Genomic DNA, 23,572 nt, shown 5'->3' with positions numbered 1-23,572 from the left:
AGTTTGATGGCTCATTTTGTATGATTGAAATACCCCTAAGAGGTAATTTGTAGTCTTTAAAGCTAAGGAGGGGGTAAATTGTAATTTTAATCTCTTTTTAATCTCCAATTGTAATTTTTAAACTAATACTCTAAGCTTGCAAATTAAAATGCTAAATGCTGAGAATAATCCTAGTACATTTTAATTCTTAAAATGGAATATGTAATTCTTTCTATTTTAATTAATTGTTATTATCCTAATTTATTAGTCACTAATTATAAAAAAGGTAAATTATATTTTGCCATTTGAACTATGTCTATTTTTGTATTTTGGCGCCAACTTTGTAAAATTTGTACTTTACTATATATGATCATTTTTTTATTGCCTTTTTTGTTGAAAAAGTATCATATGCTATGTATATGTGAAAAGTATCCCATCATATAACCCTTAAATATTACATGTGCATTGTATGTAATATTCTTTTGACAAAATTTTTTATAATTAAAATAAAATTTATTTTAAAATATTTATTTATTATGTTAGTATTGATAAACCCAAATTTATCTTTAACAAAAATATATCCTACATTTCTTCAACTATTCGATAATTAAAAAATCAATAATTAATATAAATAAAATATATATAGAAATAATATCGAATTTACTAACTCATTAAACTTATTTTTGTATGAGATTAAATACATAAAGAAAAATACTATATAATATCATTAATTAAGTTTAAAATATGTGATATTACTTAATAATCTATGATTAATTTTTAATAAAAGTAATATAATATTGAATATTAAGTTAAATATATAAAAAAAATTACAAATTCAGAAAATTCGTGAGATGAACATAAATACTTTTAGCTCGAGTTGCCTCCGCTTGAGTTTTATATCGAGTCGGCTCCCGAGCTCTTGACTCGACGGCCCCGGCCCGCGGCCCTCCCCCCGGCTAGCACTACTCCCGAGTCCCGACAGCATCTTCCCTCATTTTTCTTTACAACATTGAGTAGAAGTCTTCTATTTTCTTCCTCTTCGATTCCGTCTGCTGCGTGTCCCTGCTGCAGCCCAACCAAACCCCGCGAGCTGACCTTGCCTGACCGCCCCAAGCTTGCCGCCGATTACTCTGTCCATTGTCACACCACCTCATCCTCGCAACAAATTTAATCGGGTTGGTTTCTTTTGTTTTGCGAGGTTAATTTTCTTGTTATTTTTAGAATAACTAGTAATTCATGAAAGCCAAATGATCGTTTTAATGAGCTGTTTATTCAACGAATCCTGATTGTTTAAAGCAAGTTGTTCGATGAATTGCTTCAACGAAATCCATTATACTAGTGGTTGCCTTCTTTTCTCCCTTTTCTTTTAATGGCATTTTCTGTGTAGTTTATGTTCGATTTAGAAATGTTGATGCCTAATATGATTGTTTGAAAAGTTGAATGGTGAGAAATTGACTTGGTTCTATGTATTAATTAGTTGTTATGGGATATGATTTGACGATACATACAAAAGCTATAGTGTATGGCCTTCTACAACGGTGGATATGACTTTGTTGTATTTTGCTGTTCTTGTACTTCAATTTTTCTCTGGGCTTAATGTGTTTAATTTGATGTCAAGATTAGAATATGGTAAAAAGAAAACATAAAGAGAGAAAAATTTGGCTTAATAAGAGAGAGATATTTCTTTCTTGATCTGTAACACACTCCATATAGTCTGGAAAGAGATTTTAAGAAATAATTGAAAGCGTATATTTTGATTAAGTCTCCGTTCAGTTTGATAATTGTAGATAAAGGAAGGGAAGGGACTGCACAAATGAATGGAACTAATATGTAACTTAACAAAACTGTTGAACAACTTATATAAGAAGTCCGAAATTTTTCTTTCTTTGTTACTTTTCAGCAGACTTTTATGTTTCTATCCTATTATACAGACCTTCTGCTAATCCTATTAACTTTAGTGATACTGGAGCTGCTATCAGATTTCCTAGGAATGGAATAGGGGTTCCTCTTGGGATTAACATTAGGGTATGAATGACGTCCATGACAAGTTAAATGTTTCCTATTGAAGGAGGAGTAAGATGTGTTTGCTTATGATTAATTGCCATATAAGTTATTGTCATAGTTTTATGTTCTATACAGTTGATGTATATACTGGGGCATTGTAGTATATACATGTTTTGATGGTTGTAATATCGTACACTGTAATTTTAAAGCTTACTTGAAAAGGTGTTGGCAATTGCATTGAATTGTCTTAAAAAATTGAGGTTATTAATGCTGAATGAAACTGGTAGCATCATAAATATAGTACATTTAGGTTTGATGTGCATATCAAATTTATAATCATTCTTTTTACAATTTAGTTTCATGTTTGCAGATCAAGGACGTTACTTATGATGGTGAACGCCACCAAAGGATTGTATATTTCTTGGTAAATAGTTCCACTTCAACGACTGTTGTACTTAATATTTCATTTCTGAAAGTGGTAATGATGCTTTGCCATATTATCTTCTTTACACTTTCACCTGCACAATTTTTAAGTGGAGAGAGATATACGTCTTATTTCATGTATAGAGTGAGAGTTGTTGGAATAGCTTCTTGGTTAGTTCCATATGTGCGATCCTCCAATACGTTATGTTTCTCGTCGAAACAAAAAAACTAAACAATAAATGGGTATTGGTAGTTGATCCTCTTCACCAAATGCTTGTCTTCAACTTCTTCCCTTTTTCTTCCATTTGTTTCTAATGTTACTTTGGTGTGCTTGAGATCCACATAAAGGTGAAAGATCAGAAACGGCTAATCTATTTTGTGCTAACTGGCAATGAAGATCCTCTAATTTCCTTATTTTCCTGTGCAGCGACGTTCCCATGGCCCAGTTCATAATCAACATGAATGCTTCACTGCCTCAGTCACAGAAGTTCATAATACATGTCCTGGACAACACTCATATCTTCGTTCGCTCGGACGTGGCTGGTATGATAAGAAGTGCCATTGCAACATTCAGAGAGCAGAACACATACGAGAAGCCTTCTTAATTCTGTTTAATTCGGCATTCATAATACAATGATGTCCACATACACAGAGGAAATCTGGTTTTGGGCATCTATTATAACCTATAATAATGAATCATACATTTTTCGGTTAAGGTCCAATACTTCTATAAAATTTCAACTCAAGAATTGTCATCCATTGTTAGCAGGAGCAATAGCATCTTCATCCATTTTCCCCCTTATTTTTCTATAAATTAAAGAACTTTTTGGCGCAAATACTACGAATCTATTCTCTTAAAGGAGAAGAAAACATAAATTGTCCCTGTGAAAAATGGTACAACACCCATACCCAAGTTTGGACCAAATGGTATTTTAATGTCAGAGGTCATTATGCATTGTTTCATTATTACTTAAAACAATTTGGAGTAAATGACATCCCAAAATACTAATGAAAAAAAATCGTTTTACATCTGCTTTAAAATGATTCAAGTTTATTTAAACTTAAAGTTGTAAGCATTTTTAATCAATTTTTACAACTTATTAATAAAATTGTCAATATAAAACATTTTCTCAACCATTCAAATTTCAATTTTTTTAATTTTAATTTTAGTTTTCAAAAACTCCAAACTTCTCTATAAAACTTTTTTCTAACACAAAAATAGAAAAATGAGAGGAAACTGTGCTTTTAGTCACATACGATAGGACGTATTGTATTTTTGGTCCATATTTTATGGACTTAGGACATTTGATCCTATAGGATAAATTCATATCATTGTTGATCCTATCTGATAAAAATACGGCATATTTAGTCACATAAGATATAAACAACTTCATGTCTTACAATAATTTTTATTTTATAAGACAAAAAATATTATAATTTTTATTCTGTAAAATCACATATACTAAACTCGTATATTATGAAGATAAAAATCCACATATCCTATTGTGTGAGAGTAAAATTACAATTTTCCCTAGAAATTATTGCGAACACACTTTAATCACCGAGGACTACTAAAAGCCCAATTGATAACCGGTAATGACTTGACCCATGGAATAATACGGGTCCAATAGATGGGTTTGCGGGTCTTCAGAGTTGGAAGTTATGAATCGGCTTTTCCTCTCCTTCATATCCAAAAACCCAAAATCCGTCGTTTCTCTTTCTCTCTCGAACAATGGCAGTCCCTCCAACCTCATACCTCCACTCCAGAGTTGACTCTTCCCACCTCTCTCTTAGGTTTTCGTTTTCTTCTATCCTTTTCCTCAAATCTGGAAAGATGAAATTGTAATCCACTAGATTCTAATTTCTCAATTTATTCCCATTTGCAGCTGTGGCAGCAAAGTCTTTGTGGGTTTAAGAGCTCAATCTCCAAGTCTGTGTTCTTATCTCCTACTTCTCGTTTGTTCGAGTTTCTCTTGAAGTTATTGTTCAAGTTAGTTATGTAAGTTTGAAATCCTTCCCTTCTTTTTGGAATTGCACAGATTGTTATGGAGTGGGAAAGCAAAATGTGAATGTGGAGTTTCACAATAAAGTTTACAAAAGCATCCAGTCCAGGTAAATTTTCTTCAATTAATTTTTATGGGATTCGAGACAGATTGAATGAGCTTTCTTGCAAGAATATGATTTTTTTCCCCTCAATGGCTTTTGAGCTTGTACTGCTCGAAATTGCCGAACTTGGGAGTTCATGGTTCATCATTCACTGGTTTATGCTCAAAATTTGACTGATTTCTTGATATTGAATGGTTGAATCATCTAGTCGAGTTCGTTCCTTTGTTGCTTGCGATGTGATGTCGTTCTTAATATCTTTGTGTTCGTTGGATATCTTAAAATGTCTATGTGTTTCCTCGCCGTGTTTCGATATCCGGTTTGCTCCTTATGACATTTGAAGAAATGTGTGTTGGTTTAAGTTAGGACTAATATGTTGAATAATTATCTTTTTATATCTATTTTGGAGATAATCAAGTGAAGGAGTTTAGAGTTAAATTGTTGCTCCTCGTATGGAAGCAGTGAGTATTTTTTCGTGGAACTAACTTGAATAAGATCATATTAAGGATATTCATATCCTGGGTTTAGGTGCATTGTTGGTGCCCTTTTATTGACATGCTTTACACTTCCAGGTCTAGTAACAGCAAACCAACACGTGGCCGTGTTTCAATGATGCCAATAGGAACACCTAGAGTTCCTTATAGAAATGCTGCTGAGGGAACTTGGCAGTGGGTTGATTTGTGGAATGCTCTTGTAAGTCTATCTTGGCTGCTTTACTGCAATATCGTTAAATGATTCACTAATATTTTCCAATGCTAAAGTTTGAAGGGAGGTGGAGGGCTTGTCATGCCCTAACATTGTTTTGTTTCTTATGTCAACAATACAGTTGTGTCATCGGTATCAACACTATGGCAAAACTTACTTTTAATTTGGCTGTACCTGATTCATCCTTTCTTGGAACTTTTCCAATAAAAGTTCATTGAATTCTTTAACTGCAGTACCGTGAACGTGTTATTTTTATTGGGGAAAACATAGATGAAGAGTACAGCAACCAGATACTTGCAACGATGTTGTACCTTGATAGTATTGATGACTCAAAGAAGCTTTATCTGTACATTAATGGCCCTGGAGGAGATGTGAGTTCCTATTTTACAATGCAAGACTGTGACTGTTTTGTCTTTTTTTTTTTTTATTTTCTCTTTATAAATATCTCTCCTCATTGCTATGTTCCTATCGTTGTTTCTTTCCATTTTCCTTTTCAGTTTTTATGATAAATATTTCTTGTTGCAGCTTACTCCTTGCATGGCTATCTATGATACAATGCAAAGCTTGAAAAGCCCTGTTGGTACTCACTGTGTGGGCTATGCCTATAATCTGGCTGGATTTCTTCTTGCTGCAGGTGAAAAGGTATATTTTCATATGCAAAGAAATAAACGGATGGTTGGATATGGAAAAATAATAAGGACTCGATCCGAAATTCCTTTATAATTTAGTATAGCTATTTTACTCTTTATCATGTCACGAGGAAAGGTAGATTATAAATATATACAAGAATTTCAGTAAACTTGATGATTTTATTGCCTTCTACTGGGATCTGTTTGTTTGCAGTAACTCTTTTTAATGAGATTACTAATAGGTGCCACCTTTTTCGTATTATAAAACCTAACGCACTGTCTTAGTGTGTTTTGATCACTAGTTTTCACAGTTTCATATTCAAGTGTTCGGTGATAACCTCATCAGATTTGTTAGCCTATATGACAATGAAAGTTAAAACTGTTTGTGGTTTGGCATTGGTGTTTTCATCTCATTAACAGTTTCCCCTTTTTGAAGGGTTATCGTTTTGCAATGCCTCTTGCAAGAATTGCATTGCAGTCTCCAGCTGGAGCTGCCCGTGGTCAGGTTTGATCAATTCTTCTCGTCCCTGAAGCCTAAAATATCTCCCTAGCAAGTTGTCACACGTCTCTGGAATCTTTTTGGCAGGCTGATGATATACGTAACGAGGCTGATGAGCTCCTACGTGTAAGGGACTATCTTTTCAAGGAGTTGGCTAAGAAAACTGGGCAGCCTGTTGAGAAGGTAATAGTTGTTCCTCTTCAGCTCGTGGTCTTCATAATTTCTGGACAACCTTTTGACTCTTGCTGGTTCTCAAAATATTGAGAATGAACGTACGCAGAAAATGCAGTCTGTTCCTTTTTGTTTTTGTTATCCTTGTCGAAAAGTAACTGAATCTTAATGTTGATGTGTAGATTCACAAGGACCTAAGTCGACTGAAGCGCTTCACTTCTCAGGAGGCTCTTGAGTACGGTCTCATTGATCGAATAGCCAGACCTGCTCGTATAAAGGCCTCTGCACCACGGAAGGACTCTACAGCCGGTCTTGGTTAGCACATTCCATTGTTGTAGTAAGCTTAACACCAGTAGCTACACAGTTTTCAGTATTGCTGGAAAAGCTTGAAAGTTGTTTCTTTACATGTATTATTTGCACCGGAAACAGGTGTAGTTGCACTGTTTATATTTACGGAATATTTTCAGTGTTCCCACGGGGATTGCTGCAGCTTCCTCTCGACATTTTTATTTTGTCCTTGATTTAAAAATTCAGAATCTAAGGCTAATCAAACATGGCAAGACTGGATAAACATGAATGTGGTGTTTTTCTTTTTCTTTTCAAATTGGGTTTATTTTTAAGGTAAATTACAATGAACTCCTTTAAAGTTTGACATAATTACAAATAATTTTTTGTTTTCTGAAAAATTATCAATACTCTTTAATTTTAATTGTACCTCAACCAATTCTTCTTTTTGCGGTGAAATGACCAACCAAAATATATATATGTGGATTGTGAGCTATAATTTTATATATTTTAAAAATTTGTAAATTTTTTTATCGACTAAATGGATGGTTTTCTTTTACAATTTTCGAATTCTTTTTTGTCCACATCCTTTCTATTTTACAACTCTCCTAATTATTTTTTTTTAAGAAAAATTATATAATAGGACAAAGTTGATAATTTCAAATCTATTCAAGAATTATATAATTTTATTAGATATTAAGAATATTAATAATTTTTTAAATAATAAAAGAATATTTATAATTATGAGAATTTTCCTGGAAGCTCTATAATTTACCCAAAATTTTCAGACCGGAGTAGAACATGAATAAAAGTTGGTGCAAGTTGATGAAAATCATTGGAAAATAAGTTTTAAGCTGCTTGCGAACTACATTAGCAACATATGGATGAATGCTAATTTACTTAATCTTGCGAGTGAGCAGCTTAAACTTGTATTTAGAATACATGCAAATAAGGAATTAAGACAAATAAGACAAGATTAACATTCACATGAAGAAAGATTTAAAAATACACTGACCTAATTAAATACAATATCATTTTATTAATATATTAAAAATAATAAAATAAATTATAATAAACTCACATGAAATTATATGATACTCACATAACAAGAAATAAATACCTATACACATTTGGTGGGAGACGAAACCATGAACTCAAATTTGTACACTTAATTCGATTGTTTTGAATGAGTTCTCACGCAAAAATGAAACTTTGTTATTTCAGAAAAATTATTAAATATCTAATGGTCGTTACTATAGTAATTATATGTTTCTGCCGTTATAATGAGCATCTTTCGATTATTAAATCAATAAAGACACATATGCTGTGTTTTCCTTTCCAAATTATTACATCAAATTAGTTATAAAATTTAAATCACTTTCTTAAAATTTAGATTAAGAAAAGTCACAACAAAAAAAAAAAAAAAAATTAATGACAAAAAGTAAAGTGGCAATTTCTAGTGTTGCTGCTACCTATATATATTTAAGGAAGAAAATATTTTATTTTCACAATAATGAATTTCATAATTTTGACAGTAACAATTATTTTGTCACCAACAAAAGAAATAGTGCATAAAATTATCACTAAGAGAAATTCGAAAAACATGTATCACTACAACTAGTATATTTATTTTATCACTAAATTATCATCATACGTACGTAATTATGACTAATAATTATATTACTATGATATCAAAACAGTTATCACGATAATATGTATCTACAGTGACAATTTATGTTGTATTTGATTCTAGTAAATACATTCTGAAATCATACTACCAAAACGTGTAACAAGAAGAAAAATCACTCAGGGATGACGCTGTTGCCAAGTAATATCCATCAATATGAGGAATATTCAACACAAATGATCAATATGCAAAATTTGGATAAAATGACATAACGAGTACAGAACTAGAAACTCTGAATAAGGACCTAATTTAAGATGATACAAAGTTTAAAATCTGATCATTATCGCCTCAAATTACAGGTAAAACGTCTGATTCCTTTACAAAAATTTAAGCCTTAAACCGCCTAAACTCAAACCATATCTCATAGTGGTTGAAGAGTAAACTGTCATGGGTGTGTTTCCCACGATACTCGAGCCCTAGATCATTCAGTCTTCTTGTGCATTCTTCGCCTCCCAAACGAGAACAGAACTTGATATTGTGTGAGACAAATATTCGACCTTCTACAGGTTGCAGTCTGCCCGCCAAACGCTCCAAACCGATCCAAACAAGTTTGTCAGGCATATGAAGGAAAACGGCGCTCGCGTATATCAAATTGTACATTGTATCAGATCCAAACTTACTGAAATCCATATCTTCACCTCTAACAATCAGAGGTCGCTTAAATAACAAACCTTGTGATGGAAGCTCATAGCGAAGTGCAGCCATTAGAGAAAGCTCATCTCTCTCTAAGCAATGGAAATGCCCAGGATCCAAGTACCGTATGAAATGCAATCCAACACGAAGTGTGCCACATCCAATCTCAAGAACTTTTGAACTTGGATTTAGGTGGGCCGACTCTGCAAGAAATTCAAATACATCTCGTCCTCCAGCCCAAGGTTCCCCATAATTGCTGTGGTGTTCTTCTACAAGTAGTTCACCAGGGCAAGGAAGAGCAGTGTGGTTGTTTGCACTTTCTCCTTCATAGTGTGATATGCCTTTGAACTGAAGTAGATCCTGGAGCTGCTGCTGACGAGTGCGGGGATTAATGCCTTTACGTAGCACATTCTGCTGCATATGCAATCCATTAGCTTGAATCTGACTCTTAACCCATTCTATGTCATCAGCTGAAGTCGAGATACGCTCTCTGCTTTTGGCCATGGACGGAGTGGAACAAGAGCAAGGAGGAGGGGAGCTTGAGAGGGCAGAAAGCAAGAAGAATAGGAGTATTGCAGCAGCAGCCACAGAGAGGATGAGGGCTGGAACCGAAATCACCACTCCCTTTGATGGAAGCAGCGCCATTCCTTAATTGAGTGAATCTGTGATTCTGTTAAGCTTTTGCCTTGAACTGAATGCTTAGCTGGCATATTTTGAACATTGTTAATTAATTTGGTAAATGTATATTTTCTAACGGAAAAGAGTCTAAATATCTGTGAGTTCACATGACACAAATATATAATATGATTGCCAAATTGTAGAATAGACCCATATTGGTAATTTTAAACCAAAATATTCTGCATAACATCAATATCCACACAATGTTTCTTGGGCTATCAGAAACACACAAATGACATAAGATACTTTTCATCTATTATGATTAGAATATAGCAGACTTGCCAAGTTCATTCACAAATATTATCAAGAACCACTATGTTTGTATTAGGGATTTTAAGTACTCCATACGAAAGCCTAAAGAAATATTAGTCCATGATATAGTTGTGACACAGCTGTAGCCAGATATCATCAGTAGAGAAAATAAACCATTCTTTTATTAAACTACTATACATCATAGATACTAAGCACTGACATAAGAAGATCAACTTCTATAAGCTTATGCAACTTGAGAATTCACAGAAAGCAAATCCCATTTCTTCCTCAGATCACTTTGGTCTCTGCTACATAGAGTACAAGAAATATCAAAGATTTTCAACTACATTGACGTCTATCTCGACTACTGATGAAAAGGTTTGACAATAACTGTTGTTTTGATCGCTTCCTACATAGTCATGCGAGCTAAATGGACAATCAAATATGGCAAGTGTTCCTAATCATATGTATCCATACCCTCTGTATCTTAAACATACATAAATATCAACCTTGTAGGAAGAGACCTCAAATACACACATTCAAATCCTCTTTCAAATATCTCTAGACCCTCAGTGAAACATAAATTTTGTCTCCACCCCGTTAATAATAGAGTCTTATCCAGGCTCGGGCACACATTCTTCCACATTTCCTAATTTTGCTTGTCTAACAATCTCCGACTATCAGCATTAAAAAGTTACCATACAAAATCTTAAGTAACAAACGTACTTAAACCAAAAAAAAAAAAGAATCAAAATAAAAACCCTTACTTAATTTCAGCAATTGATTGCCGATAACGTCAATCCAAAGAAGCAGAACCGAAAATTCCCACATGCAATGCGAATTCCAGGATAATCGAACTCCCAGTTCCAATTAAACAATTGGTAACTGCTGGAATCATGCCAGACCACGTCGTATTGATGCGCGGCCGATATTCCCAAGATAGAGGTCGACACCATCCACCACCCGACCTTCTTTCAGATCCGTACTCTGGAGGACAACGTGATAAATATTAGTTCGGTCACAGCCGGAAGGATTCAATGGATCTGATACCAATAATTGGATCTCAACAGTACTAAGATACAAGCAACGTCTTTAGCTTAGCCCCAAGAATTCACTTTTATGTTATGATTTACTAAACTTTTAAAGATATCCTATAAATTATAATTTTTACTTTAAAAATAAAAGTTCGAATTATTTGAAAATTTATAAAGTCTATACAATATGTTAATTTTATAATTAATATAATCAAAATTAAAAACCAAAAAATCACAATAAACTGATTACCGACTAACAACACTACTGAATTCCAAAAGTTACAAAAATAGACTGATAACCCTCAGAAATCATATGAAAATCATCATCAAAAAATTACAACAGATCATATCAATATTACCGCCACAAATAAGCACTAAATCGTCGCGCATTACCGCAAAAGGCACATATACATCTAAATTAACCTATTAATCGCTGAAAAATCAAATATTTACCTGGTGATTTGGTAAAAAACCCGCGAGAATTTGAGGATCCGTTTGCCTACTTTAAAATGTGAAGAATCAAGAAACTTATTCTTGATTTATGAGGAGGAAATCTCTGAAAGTTTCTTTCTAAGATTTAAGAAGCTCGGAATCACTAAAGCTGATATTCCTCATCATCCACACACTCTCCCAATTTCGCAGTGCAGAGTGAAGAGAAACAGTTGAAGCAAAATCTATCTCCGAAAGTTCTTTCCTCGGATTGAAATTGGAGGAAATGATGAAAATCTTAGCCTTAAAAGAAAAGGGCCGACTTATGAATACAGAGAGAGAAGCAAAGAGGGAAGCTTCTGGACCTCTGGTACACGGGCCGATTACCTGATTGGGCTCTGCAAGTCCAGAAACTGTTTGGGGTAGGCTTTAGATGGGCCAGAAACAGGCCTAGAAACTTTAATTGGATATGATGCAGCCATATACTACTAGGGTGTGAAATATTTAAATTGTAAGTTGTATTGCACGACACTTCGAATAATTATCCATATAGTATTGGATACGGCATCAAATATCATTAGAGGCCGCATTTGACGTGTTAAAAAATTAATCCAAAGAAATTCATCGCAGTACCGACACCGCTGATAGTGTGTTTGACATGTAATTTATTATTATTTTTTGCATATTTTTGAATATAAGGATAGTAAGATTTAAAACTTCTTTAAATTAATTAAATAAAATATCTTCCCATATCACCTCCAACTTTCATAAATTATATTTTTTCATGTTCTTGGCATATCATATTTGTTTCTTAGTGTTTTTTTATACCGTGTTTGTGTCGCTGTGTCTGTGCAGTTTCATGTTTGTATCTCACTGTACATTCATTATATTTCAAATAGGGAGAGTCCCTTCCCTATTTCTATGAAGTAGGAATCGAGCTTCAGGGTTTTAATAAGCGACAATGTGAAAAATTATACTAACGCCTATTTAGTTCGTATAATTTGAGATGATAAAATTACTTATTATATATAAACACATATTTAGTTCGTATTATTAGAGTTCCGTATGAGACTAAGTTAAGATTAATTTTTTTTCTTATATACCCTTCCACTTAAAGCTAACATAATGACTTTTTTTTACTTGTGAAATATATGTATGCTTAAAATAATGTCCTTCAAATTATAATAAATCAATGGCAAAAATTTACTTTATGTTTTTTTTTTCATCTTCCGAAAAATATTTGATCTTTTTTATTTAATAAATTTCAAAAAGTAGAAGTTTTGCCATACTTATATATTGAATTAATTTTCCAACTCATATTAAATTAACTATTCAATCACATCCCTTAAGAAAGTTAATTCCATGCAATATGAGTTGAGAAGTTAAATCGGTCTGTCAATGGAAGGGCATTTTTGGCATTTAAAAAATTTGATGTAAGTGGTATGGGAACTGTCCTTTTGTATCTACTAGCAACGCAGTACGCGATTCTTATATACATAATTTTATTGGATGCAATGCGAGAATATCTATATATATATTTTTAAATTGATTAGAAAAATCAGTATACATCGATAACAATAAAAAAATCCATAAGAAACAAAAGACAATAAAAACGCAATTTCTAGTGAAATTTTCGATTGAAAAATAGGTAAAAAACTTCCTAAAAAAAAAAAAAAAAACCCCAATTCTAGAACTTTAGAAAAAAAAATAAAAATAAAAACGCTCATTGTTCGAGCGTAAGAAAGTTACGTGCTCCTTTTCTTAAGAGTTTAATATTTTCCTATACTTTTAGTTGGGGGAATTTTTCCTTTTGGCATGAAAGAAAGTTGAAGTTGAGGTGATTTGGAAAATATTTTAATATTTATAATTTCATCGATAAACTGTTAAATTTAATATAAAATTGCTTATAACTTTGATTTAAATTCAATTTAATTACATTAATATTTTTGAGTTTATATCAAAATACATAAATATCTCTTATTTTTTACATAATTATAATTGTACCACATAAAACTATAGTTATAATTACAACTACACTCTCTATTTAAATGCAAAATTTACTCTAGTGATGGCAACCGAATGGGTCCGGGACGGATTTTTCCTAACCTGAGACCTACCCCGCCCGTCCGATTTAAATTTTTATTTTTTTAATTAAGTAATATCAAGCTAAATTTAGTGATTTGACATACTATTTCTTTTTATCTAAAATAAATTATATAATGTAAAAAATACATTCGACTAAAATATTTATTCTTTCAATAAGTAATATCAGTTTAGATTTAAATAATTTAAGATAGTTTTCAATCTAAAATTAATTTTATAAGATAAATTATACTCTCAACTCCAATTTTTATTTATTTTATTAAGTAATATCATTTTAAATTTAGTAATTTAACATAGATTTTGATCAAAAATAAATTATATAATACAAAGAATACAATCAAGTAATATTTTATTATTTCAATAAAGAATGTCATTTTAGATTTAGATACTTTAATATTATTTTTGATGTACACTAAATTATATAATACAAACAAAATACTCATCTAATTTTTTACTTTCTCAATAAGTAATATCAATTTAAATTAATATAGTATTTTTTTTATCTAAAATAAATTATATAATTCATACAATACGTTCAATTAATTTTTTCTTAAATAATACTAAATATCATTATAAATTTAGGTAATTTAACATATTTTTTTTTATCTAAAATAAATTATAATAGTTCAAATAATACATTCCATCAATTTTATTTCATATCATATATAGAGTTGGATATATAAAAATTATTTAAAATTTTTTGTATAATGCCATAATTTTCTATTAATAATGTATCACATATAAATAAATAAATAATAAAAAGTATTAAAAAAATAGATTGCGGCGCGTTTGGAACGGGCCCGATACAAAACCCGTAATCAGTCTCCGACCCCGGTAATATGAGTACCAAACCCATCCTAGTCTCAAAAAATCCAGCCCGATTGTCATCCTTAACTTACACAAACACCCTTTGAAAAATATTACATAACATCCCTCAAAAGTGTAACTGAAATATAAATGTAACTTAGCCTTAATTTTAAATAATTGAATTATAAACTAAAATTATATTTTTTTTCAACTAATTTTAAGCAGTTGCAACAGCCATATTAGGTAGGCCACCACGTTCCGTAGTGGGATTCTTCACATTTGCATGCCTCGCGCGGTGGCTCCTGCTTTTTGAGTTTTGCTAATTAAGAACGAAACAACAATTGTGTGATATCCTCTCTTAATTGCAGATATAAATACAACTAAAACTAGAATTGCTTAATAAAATGAAAATGCTCCTACATAAGCCATTAATAGGAGTCATCACAATGGGATAATATCCGTTTTTTTTTTTTTTTTCCTTGGAATATTTACACCACTCTCGTACAATTCAGCATAATTACATATAGATTTCTATCGTATAGGAAGTTATATTTGATATTTCTAACGTTTATTTCTGTCCAATAGATAGATCTATCCGTTAGTCAAAATTCATGAAATTTGCTGATACCGACAAGAAAATTTGAAAGAAAATTCATATTTACTCCATAATTGACTTATTACAGATTTATTGCGGAGCAAATAAATGTATTCTGATCAAATTACGTACCCTTATTCATCTTCACAAGTTAACGCATTGAGGAGGTACATCTTGATCTATATAATGGTAGTTCAGTCAAAAAAGACAATTGACGAAAAATATGAAGTTTCATTCAACTTCTTTTTTCCTAATATCAACAAATTCCATGAATATTACTAATAGATGAATTTATTTATTGGACAAAACAAACACAAGGAATTAAATCAATTATGGAAAATTTTAACTCAAACTGGATTTGGCTGGACCTAAATCAATTATATAGCAAATTGCGCCATACTTATAGTGCAATTATTGTATAGTTCAAAGAAAGTTACAAACCACATTACAAGTATATCACACTTACTCTGTAATCAGTTTGATTGGATCAACTCAATTTAGATAAAAATTTTCCCAACATATATATATATATATATATATATACACACACAACAAAATTGGCAATCAGAAAAGAGCAGGCAGAAAATGGAAATAGCTGGTGAAAGTGGAGGAAACTATAACTACTCAATCATCCGCAGCTTGAAGTGGAAGTATCGTGTAGGATAGTTAAAATGCAGGATTCCTTGCTGGATTTCCATTTCCTCATTCTTGTGAATGTCATCAACACTTATCCCTTCCACCACTTCTTGCCTTTTAAACAATTCATTTTTGTTGGACTCACACCTCATGCTTGTTTCTGTCATTGTCATGAAATTTTCACTTCTTTTGGCTTAATTGCAACTGATCCTCCTCTAAAACTATAAACGGATAATTACACTTTTTTATTCTATCAGATTTAATGTAATTTCACCTAATATATCAATGGGACTAAATATAAATTTTTATCCCTTTTTTTTTTAATATCATCAAATTCAGTGAAACTTATTTATTAGACAGAAATAGTCACTTTTTTTGTTAGAAGTTTAGGGATGAGCCTTGCTTTTTACGTTTCCGTTTAGTGGAGTTTTTGGGGTGTCAGTGCTTATACAGATCGGTAAAAGTTACCTACACACCATGCCATGTTCTGTAAAATGAGTAGAAGAAACAAGAAAACAAACAAGTGTTTGATTATGCAATAGTATGTATTGGTTTTGGATTGGTGTGTTCTTCTTCATTGTCTTGATTATATAGCTCCTGTTGGTTACAGGTGAGCATCCGTGCCTTGTCAGATTCATTATCCCAATTAATCCTTGCAATGAATACCAGTAGCAGAAGCAAGCAAGCTACAACACCTGCCATGAATCCCATCAGCAAGCCCCCCAGCCCCAAACCCAGCTTGAAGGCTAAAACCACGCCCAGCGGCAGCGCCAGCAAATAGAATCCCAAGATATTGGCGTACATTCCCAGCCATGGCCGAGCCGTTCCCCTCACTATCCCTCCACACACTGCTAATGGGAAGTTAACGACTTCAATGATCGACATTAGCAGCATTGTTCTCTTTACGCCTCTCATGATTCCCCTGTCATGGCTGTACAAGGGACCCCATATGCCTCTTGCAGCAGCCATAGTAGAGCCACCAGCAAAGCCGGATAGTATGCTGATAACAAGGGAAACGTATGCTGATCGGTAGGCGATCTTAGGACGGTTGGCGCCAAGCTCATTTGACACACGAACTGATGCACATGTTGCCAGAGACAGCATAACAGAGAAGAGCAGGTAATCAAAGTTCAGCACAATGGCTATAACTCCAACCGACTCTGTAGCATTCGGGAGGCGGCCCGTGAGCAGGACTAATATCTCATAGCACCACCACTCAAGGCACGTGGTGAGGCAACACGGCCCGCTTAGCTTCAGCAGACTCATCCACTCGCCTATCCCTTGTTCCCACCACCCTCCCTCCTTCCACTTCCCTCCCTTTCTCCGCTCAGCCACCAAAACGTACAATCCGAGTAATGCCATAACCACAAAGTCAGTAATCCACACGGCCATTGATATCCCTTCCAGCCCTTTCGCCCTGGAAAGAAAAATGTTAACGGGCACGTGCAGAGCCACGGCCAGGGCCGAGCTAAACATGATAGGAATGGTTATGTTCTGTGTGCTTAAGTAAGCTTTCAAAGGACACAAGAAGGAAGTTATGATCAAATCAGGGAGGAGACAAATCAAATACTTCTTTGCTACAATTGCAATATCTCTCTGTTGGCCAAAGTGGATGAGAATCTTATCAACATTAAGCCACAGAAAAGCCACAGGGACTGATACAGCAAGAAGCAAACAAGTGGCCATAACAAGAGTCTTGTGCAGGAGCCTAAAGTTCTTGGCTCCAAACGCCTGACCGCATATCGGCTCCATAGCACCACACAGCCCATTCAACACTGAAAAACCAGTCACGTTAGCGAAGGTGAAACCAAGAGTGGCACCTGCCAGCGGCAGCTCCCCCAACCGTCCAAGAAACGCTGTCGTTATGGCTATTTTCGCGAACCACGTCAAGTTCATAGCCACCAACGGAACCGTTATCCGCCATTGCGTTTGCAGCTCTGAATAAAGGGCTGTGTGATTGAAACTTGGAGGCCATTTTGGAGGGGGGGCTAGAGGGGCAGGAGGAGGACTGTTTTCTAGTGCTGTTTGTTCCATGAAGTCTAAGTTGATGATGCTGCTGACATAATAACTGGAGAGATATAAGCACCAGATGTTGGTGGGCTGCTGCTGTAAAATGCTTAAATTTGTTAATGGAGAAGTGTAAGCTTTGTCATCATATATAGAGGATGAGTGCATGGGATTCTTGAATTAGGTGTTTTTATAAAGATGACAAAATTGTAGTCTTTTTGTGACAGCCAATAACACACATATGGCACCCCTTTCCCTTCCAATACTGTGTATCCACTTTGATTGAAACTGAATTATGCCCCCATCTTTAAGGCTAAACATAGCATGAATTTTTAAGGCTAATTTTATTTTATCCAATTGGATTTTATATTTAAAAAAATTATCCTGCATCTTCTACTGATTTAGTATATATACGTCACATGTATAAAAATGATATCATTTATTTTATTTAGGAAAAAGAATTATTGATGTTTTATCCCCCTTTGGAAACACTAAGAAATACAAAATTATTGATATTCAATCCACACACATATATATATGATTTCTGAACTTTTAAAAAAGAAGCTCACTAAAGGGTAGGAAATAAAATTTTTATTTCGTAAATCCATAAAAATGATAGTAATAAATTTAGGACAGAAGAAAGCGATAAAGATATAAAAAGCAATGTACAAAAGATTGGACATTTTTCACTTGAGAAATGAGATACTTTGTAATGGGAGACTATCAGCCGCACGCAAATCTGTTAAATGTTCAGTTGGTTGGAATTGTCTGGTTACGCTATTTATAGCGTTTATTCTTTCTTGCCTGCTGCTTGTTGAACTACTTTCCTCGTAGGACTAGTGTGTCTTTTTTCTTTTTTCTTTGGTTTCATATATAATTAATTCATAATTTTATTAGTCGGACTATTATACTTTTGGTCCCTAAACTAGCACTATTTTAAAAATTTGGGTTATTTACGTTTGGCTGTTAAGTTTGATGAAAAATCATCACGTGCCATGCAAGTGAAGCTGGCATCCCCATTCTTATGTGCACGGGTACTTGGACGGGCATATGATGATTTATTTGTAAATTTAGTAGCCACTTGATAGATTCATGTTCGTAATGAATTTGGTGAAAATATTAATAAACAAAAACCCTTTAAGAAAACAGGAGGCGATCCCTAGAAAAAAGAACCCACTTCATCCAGTTCAAGAAATTGCCTTGTCATTTTTTAAAAATTAGGGATCGTATTAACCTTTTTTTGTTGTTTGGGCAGATTTTTTGTCTATAAACATTTTCCGAGGGAGGCAAATTATGTCGACCTAATGATAAATTGATGGATTGCTTACGATTTAATGAGTAGTATGAATCATAATTATTATTTCTTTTTGTTTCCTCGTACTCATACGGTCAAGGTTTAAATACGAGATCTCCTGTAGAAAAGTCTTGTGTTCGAAACATTAGGTTGTCCTGCGGGCACAAATCATGAATCTAAATTTAGTGTTTTTGAATTGCATGACACCTCAACCATTATATATATTTATAATCTGTGGAAATGATAGAAAGCAAATTGAAACTTTTAGAGAAAGGCCAAAGAAATAAAGGAAGAAAAAAAAAGTTGATACATACCTGCTATCATCAAGTCTTTATATATTGAGCACAAACCTTTAAGAATCCTTGTGCATTGATTGATGGGCACATGAAAAAGAGGCCTGATTATTAAATTATTAGATAAATTATTTAATTTCACATATATAATTTAAAAAGTTGTAAAGGATAAATGAAATAAAAATTGTGGATATCTGATCTTAAAAGGAGCGTGCAATAATGCTTGTGGTCCTGCAAATGGCTAGCAACCTAAGCTTACCAAATGCCCTCTTCAAATATATTTTAATTAATTTTAAGATAAATTACCACGGGCTACCTGAATTTTATTATAATAGTAATTATTTATTTATTATTTAAAAAATTATAAATAATCCCTTGATATTAATAATTATTTAACCAATGTCCCCTCGTGACAACCTATTATGAGGGAACATTTCGATGCATGATCTACGGCATTGATGAGACTTGTATTTTTGGCAAACAGCCTCCTGAGCATGGTCACTGCTCCCTTTTTGAGAGGAAGCACCCTTTCATCTGGATTATATTGTCGAGTTTTAAGAAACAGTTGTCTCGCGCCTTTAAGTATTCTCTATACTAGTAATTTGTGGCACACGTTATCGTGTGCATAATTTTTTAAAATTATTTAAAATAAAATATTTATTAAAATTTTATTATTTAATAAAGTATATACGTATTAGTAAGTTAATATTAGATTTATAAAAACAGTGGTGAAAAAATGATACATAAATATTTAAAAAAAATTGTGTAATTGGGATTGGTATTCTTGCACTTAGCAGTGATTCTTATTTCTTCCTATGTTTGTTAGGCATCAAAAGCCCTTGATTCCGGAAACCAAGAATTGGAATAAGATCTGTGCTATAATCACATGACGCTACATATACCCCCCCCCCCCCCCATATATATATATATATTTGTGTATGCATATACATAAGGGTTAATATGCACCTTTAGAATATGGAATAAATTTTTATATGTTAAAATTCAAATATTTAATGATTTTTTTCCTCTACCAATTTGAACTGATCTTTTAATATGCACTTTATAACTTATGAAATCATTAATGAAAATCATATAACTACCATAACGAAAAGTATACTGACTCTAAATATAAGACGAAAAATATTATTTCTCCACATAACACCTACGAATGAAGGAACGCATAGGGCCGTAATTCTTTGTAATAATATCTTCTCACGACTCCTATTATTCATAAATGTTTGGGTAAATTATAATTACTTCTCCTGATATTTGTTACAATTATGAATATTTTTTTATTATTTGAAAAATTATAAATACCTCCCTTAAATAGAAAATGATTATGCAACCCCTAGACGGTAAAGTGGATATCATTATTTTATCCTTACTGAATTTTTTAAAAAAAATTGAGGGTGGATAAAATAAATAATCTATAGGGAATATTAGTTCATAAAAATATTTTTTAGAAAATTATAAAGTATATATAAACTTATAATTTATAATCCAAGAAGATATTTTTGTCAGTTCACCATATAAATCGAGTGAAACCTAACGGAATTTGCTCGTCGTTAGACGGACATAAAAATTAAAGGACTGTTTATAATTTTTCAAATAATAAAATATTTTTTTGTAATTATACCATAAATGCGAGAAGGTGATTGAAATTTACCCTAAATGATAGTCATCAACTTTTATTTCTTTGTGTTGTAATTCGATGTGGTCTTTTTGATCTCTGCAATGCAAGAGACCGACATCTCTGTTAGTCTCGAAAATTTGGAAGAGTTCGAAAAATACAACTTCTCTTTAAAAAAAAAAAAAGAAAGTTAGAGAGAATCAACAATAATTCATTGGCCCTTTAGATATTGTGGTCATTTAGTATCCCACTTGTATTTGTTCCCCATTCAAAAAGTATGTTTATATATATATTTTTCTCTTTGACTCGTAGTGACTCTTGCCTAATTTGTGATTCTATCATTTTATTTATTTAAAATATATTTAAATTAATTTTGAATAAAATAAATAACGATATTTTTATATTTATGACATGCATATCTATATATATTAATAAAATAAAATGTACAATAGGATATATTTGGAGTCGAAAATCTTAGTTCGTATTTATCGTCATTTTCTGTCCGTTGTATGACTGTAATTTGCTTTTTCAAGGGTAGATTGATAATAGAGTAAATTACAATGTGCTTATCTCAAATTTGACATAGTTATGAGTACTTTCTCGTTGTTTCAAAAATTATATGTAGCCCCCAATGTTTGATAAAATTATGTAATTTTTGGATGGAGGTTTGAAATTATTAATTTTGTCCCTCAATGTATCTTTTCTTTTTAAACAAAAAAGTTGTATGAAAAAATTGGATGGGGTGGATCAAAATTTTAGTAAATAAAAAAAAAATTGTCCGTTTAATTCTATAAAAAATTTCAGGATCTTTATAATAATAAAATTATAATTCATGATCTATAAGGGCATTTTGGTCAGTTCACAAAAAAGTACATGAAACCTAAAAGTGACTAATGGTTTGGACTAGTTATTAGATAATTTGCAATTAATATTTTTCAAACAATGAGGAGATATTTATAATTATGTCAAATTTCAGAAGAGCTCGTTGTAGTTTATCCTAATTGATAATATCACGCATCTCTAAAATCGTGTGGTTTTCCTTTAATCTTTATTGGAGGTGAAATTCCTTTATTGCCCTCAATCCTGTCTTGAAGTGTAAAGTTATATAATTGTCTTTTTTTTCCATCGATTTATTTTTGAAAAAAAAGGAAAATTACGTTAAGTAGATAACATTATTTATGATAAATTATTTTTGAAGTGAATCTCGTAAATCATATTAATATACATTTTATTTAAAAAATATATAGTCAAATTGATTCATCACTAGTCATAAACAAGTGATAAGACCAACTGAAGAACACTGAATTTCGGATAAAAGAATTAAATTAATTGTGTCTAGTTCCTAAGTGGCAATCCGTATCATCTGGATTAGTTTGAAGTTACTGAATATCAGTATTAGTTAATTAATAAAATGATTAAATAATTAATCAAGCATTAATTAATTAAGTCAAAAGTTTGCACTACCTTGTGTTATTAATTGCTTTCTAATCGTTGCTAGAATAAGTAAGAGATTTTACGTATAGAATAATCATCTCCAAAGTGGATGCTGAATCTAACTTACATACAAAAATTATGGGGGGGGGGGGGGGGGAATTATATTTTTCTATTTCAGTTTTTCTTGTAAAAAATAATTTTAAAATCGACCAACGTATTAATACTATTATTACAACATTAAATACACAGAACATCAATATTTCTAAATTCAAATTATGTGGAAATATTTACACTAAAATCTTGAGAGATTTTCATAATTAGACTACAAAAGTTCATGGCTCTCCCTCAGTCAGGTATAATTTTTGTCACTCCTACTATTGTATTCTCTCTTCGAGAACCAAGTCCCAAACACTGATTTGAGCGTCGGACAGTCTTCGCCAGAAACCCTCCCGACTTGGCTCTAACGCGGTGTCACTTTGCAGGTGTTACATTATTCCAGCGAGAATACCTTTACTTTTAGAGTAGCAAAAACATGTAAACCCATCAATATATAAAATACATTATATAAATACTATTCATTTTTTTTTTGGGAACAATACAACCAACAAATTTAAAAATAAAAAATAAAAACCAACGTATTACTGTCAAGAGTCGGCTAAATACTTACATATATAAAATTGGAACTCACAACCTCTTGACATAGAGACAGTACAATTTCACCAATCAAACAAGGAATTATTGTTTGGATTTGATTTCAGTTTATGAACAATGAATATTTAATATTCTTTAGATACTGAAATGTGTAGGGAACAAAAGTATAATTCTGAGGAGAAATGGAGAAGATACGGATGGAAGTGGTAGGAATTTTCTGAGAATAAATTAGGTTCAAGAATGATGTGAATTAATGTTCCTTTACCTGCAGAATTTCCAAAGAGATACCTTTTAATTTATTTGGTCTATATTCTAACTAAAAAGACAGGAATCCAAAAATTAAAGCACAAACCTTAGCTTATATTAATTATATATATAATAACGTGATTAAGAGAAGATATATATTCATCAACAACAATAGGGGAAATCTCATTTCTATTGCATATGTTAGGGCTTCTTCAATTTAATCTCATCCGTTATAAAAATTTCAATTTTAGGGATAATATCTTATCATTTATCTTAATTCTGATCCCAATATTAAATAATTGATAGAAAACGTTAAGTGCCGGTTGAAGAGGCATGTGTTTCTCACGTGATGCGTATTTGGGGAA

General features: G+C 32.3%; 4 protein-coding genes across 4 annotated transcripts; 2 read left to right on the top strand and 2 right to left on the bottom strand.

The window, feature by feature from the left end:
- Nucleotides 1-863: 863 nt before the first annotated feature.
- On the top strand, nucleotides 864-3,163 carry LOC105164192 (Nucleotide excision repair, TFIIH, subunit TTDA). Its single transcript, XM_011082797.3, has 3 exons — nucleotides 864-1,154; nucleotides 2,354-2,407; nucleotides 2,834-3,163. Exons 2-3 carry the CDS (start codon nucleotides 2,370-2,372, stop codon nucleotides 3,009-3,011), a joined length of 216 nt encoding a protein of 71 aa, XP_011081099.1. The 5' UTR covers nucleotides 864-1,154; nucleotides 2,354-2,369; the 3' UTR covers nucleotides 3,012-3,163.
- Nucleotides 3,164-4,042: 879 nt separating this feature from the next.
- CLP2 (CLP protease proteolytic subunit 2) lies at nucleotides 4,043-7,002 on the top strand. The gene is made up of 9 exons (XM_011082799.3): nucleotides 4,043-4,200; nucleotides 4,293-4,336; nucleotides 4,446-4,518; nucleotides 5,082-5,202; nucleotides 5,448-5,585; nucleotides 5,740-5,856; nucleotides 6,280-6,348; nucleotides 6,430-6,525; nucleotides 6,696-7,002. The coding sequence occupies exons 1-9, from the start codon at nucleotides 4,139-4,141 to the stop codon at nucleotides 6,831-6,833; spliced, it is 858 nt and encodes a 285-aa protein (XP_011081101.1). The 5' UTR covers nucleotides 4,043-4,138; the 3' UTR covers nucleotides 6,834-7,002.
- Nucleotides 7,003-8,662: 1,660 nt separating this feature from the next.
- LOC105164194 (S-adenosyl-L-methionine-dependent methyltransferases superfamily protein) lies at nucleotides 8,663-11,790 on the bottom strand. The gene is made up of 3 exons (XM_011082800.3): nucleotides 11,536-11,790; nucleotides 10,816-11,035; nucleotides 8,663-9,821 (listed from the first exon to the last, which is right to left on the bottom strand). The coding sequence occupies exon 3, from the start codon at nucleotides 9,761-9,763 to the stop codon at nucleotides 8,813-8,815; it is 951 nt and encodes a 316-aa protein (XP_011081102.1). The 5' UTR covers nucleotides 9,764-9,821; nucleotides 10,816-11,035; nucleotides 11,536-11,790; the 3' UTR covers nucleotides 8,663-8,812.
- A 4,320-nt stretch (nucleotides 11,791-16,110) lies between these two features.
- On the bottom strand, nucleotides 16,111-17,945 carry LOC105164195 (MATE efflux family protein). Its single transcript, XM_011082801.3, has one exon. The coding sequence runs from the start codon at nucleotides 17,825-17,827 to the stop codon at nucleotides 16,184-16,186; it is 1,644 nt and encodes a 547-aa protein (XP_011081103.1). The 5' UTR covers nucleotides 17,828-17,945; the 3' UTR covers nucleotides 16,111-16,183.
- Nucleotides 17,946-23,572: the final 5,627 nt, after the last annotated feature.

Source organism: Sesamum indicum, linkage group LG6 (assembly GCF_026168435.1).
Source record: "Sesamum indicum cultivar Baizhima isolate 11 linkage group LG6, ASM2616843v1, whole genome shotgun sequence".
NCBI lineage: Eukaryota > Viridiplantae > Streptophyta > Magnoliopsida > Lamiales > Pedaliaceae > Sesamum > Sesamum indicum.
The sequence above is the reverse complement of the archived record's forward strand: the minus strand, read 5'-3'. Positions and strand labels throughout refer to the sequence as shown.

What these genes read in the sequence shown, in the direction of transcription:
- LOC105164195 (XM_011082801.3), bottom strand. Translation starts at nt 17,827, where the DNA reads ATGCACTCATCCTCTATATATGATGACAAAGCTTACACTTCTCCATTA.
- LOC105164194 (XM_011082800.3), bottom strand. Translation starts at nt 9,763, where the DNA reads ATGGCGCTGCTTCCATCAAAGGGAGTGGTGATTTCGGTTCCAGCCCTC.
- LOC105164192 (XM_011082797.3), top strand. Translation starts at nt 2,370, where the DNA reads ATGATGGTGAACGCCACCAAAGGATTGTATATTTCTTG. An exon ending in AAAGGATTGTATATTTCTTG is followed by an intron (nt 2,408 to 2,833) that starts GTAAATAGTTCC and finishes TTTCCTGTGCAG; the next exon opens with CGACGTTCCCATGGCCCAGT.
- CLP2 (XM_011082799.3), top strand. Translation starts at nt 4,139, where the DNA reads ATGGCAGTCCCTCCAACCTCATACCTCCACTCCAGAGTTGACTCTTCC. An exon ending in TCTTCCCACCTCTCTCTTAG is followed by an intron (nt 4,201 to 4,292) that starts GTTTTCGTTTTC and finishes TCCCATTTGCAG; the next exon opens with CTGTGGCAGCAAAGTCTTTG. An exon ending in TTCTTGCTGCAGGTGAAAAG is followed by an intron (nt 5,857 to 6,279) that starts GTATATTTTCAT and finishes CCCTTTTTGAAG; the next exon opens with GGTTATCGTTTTGCAATGCC.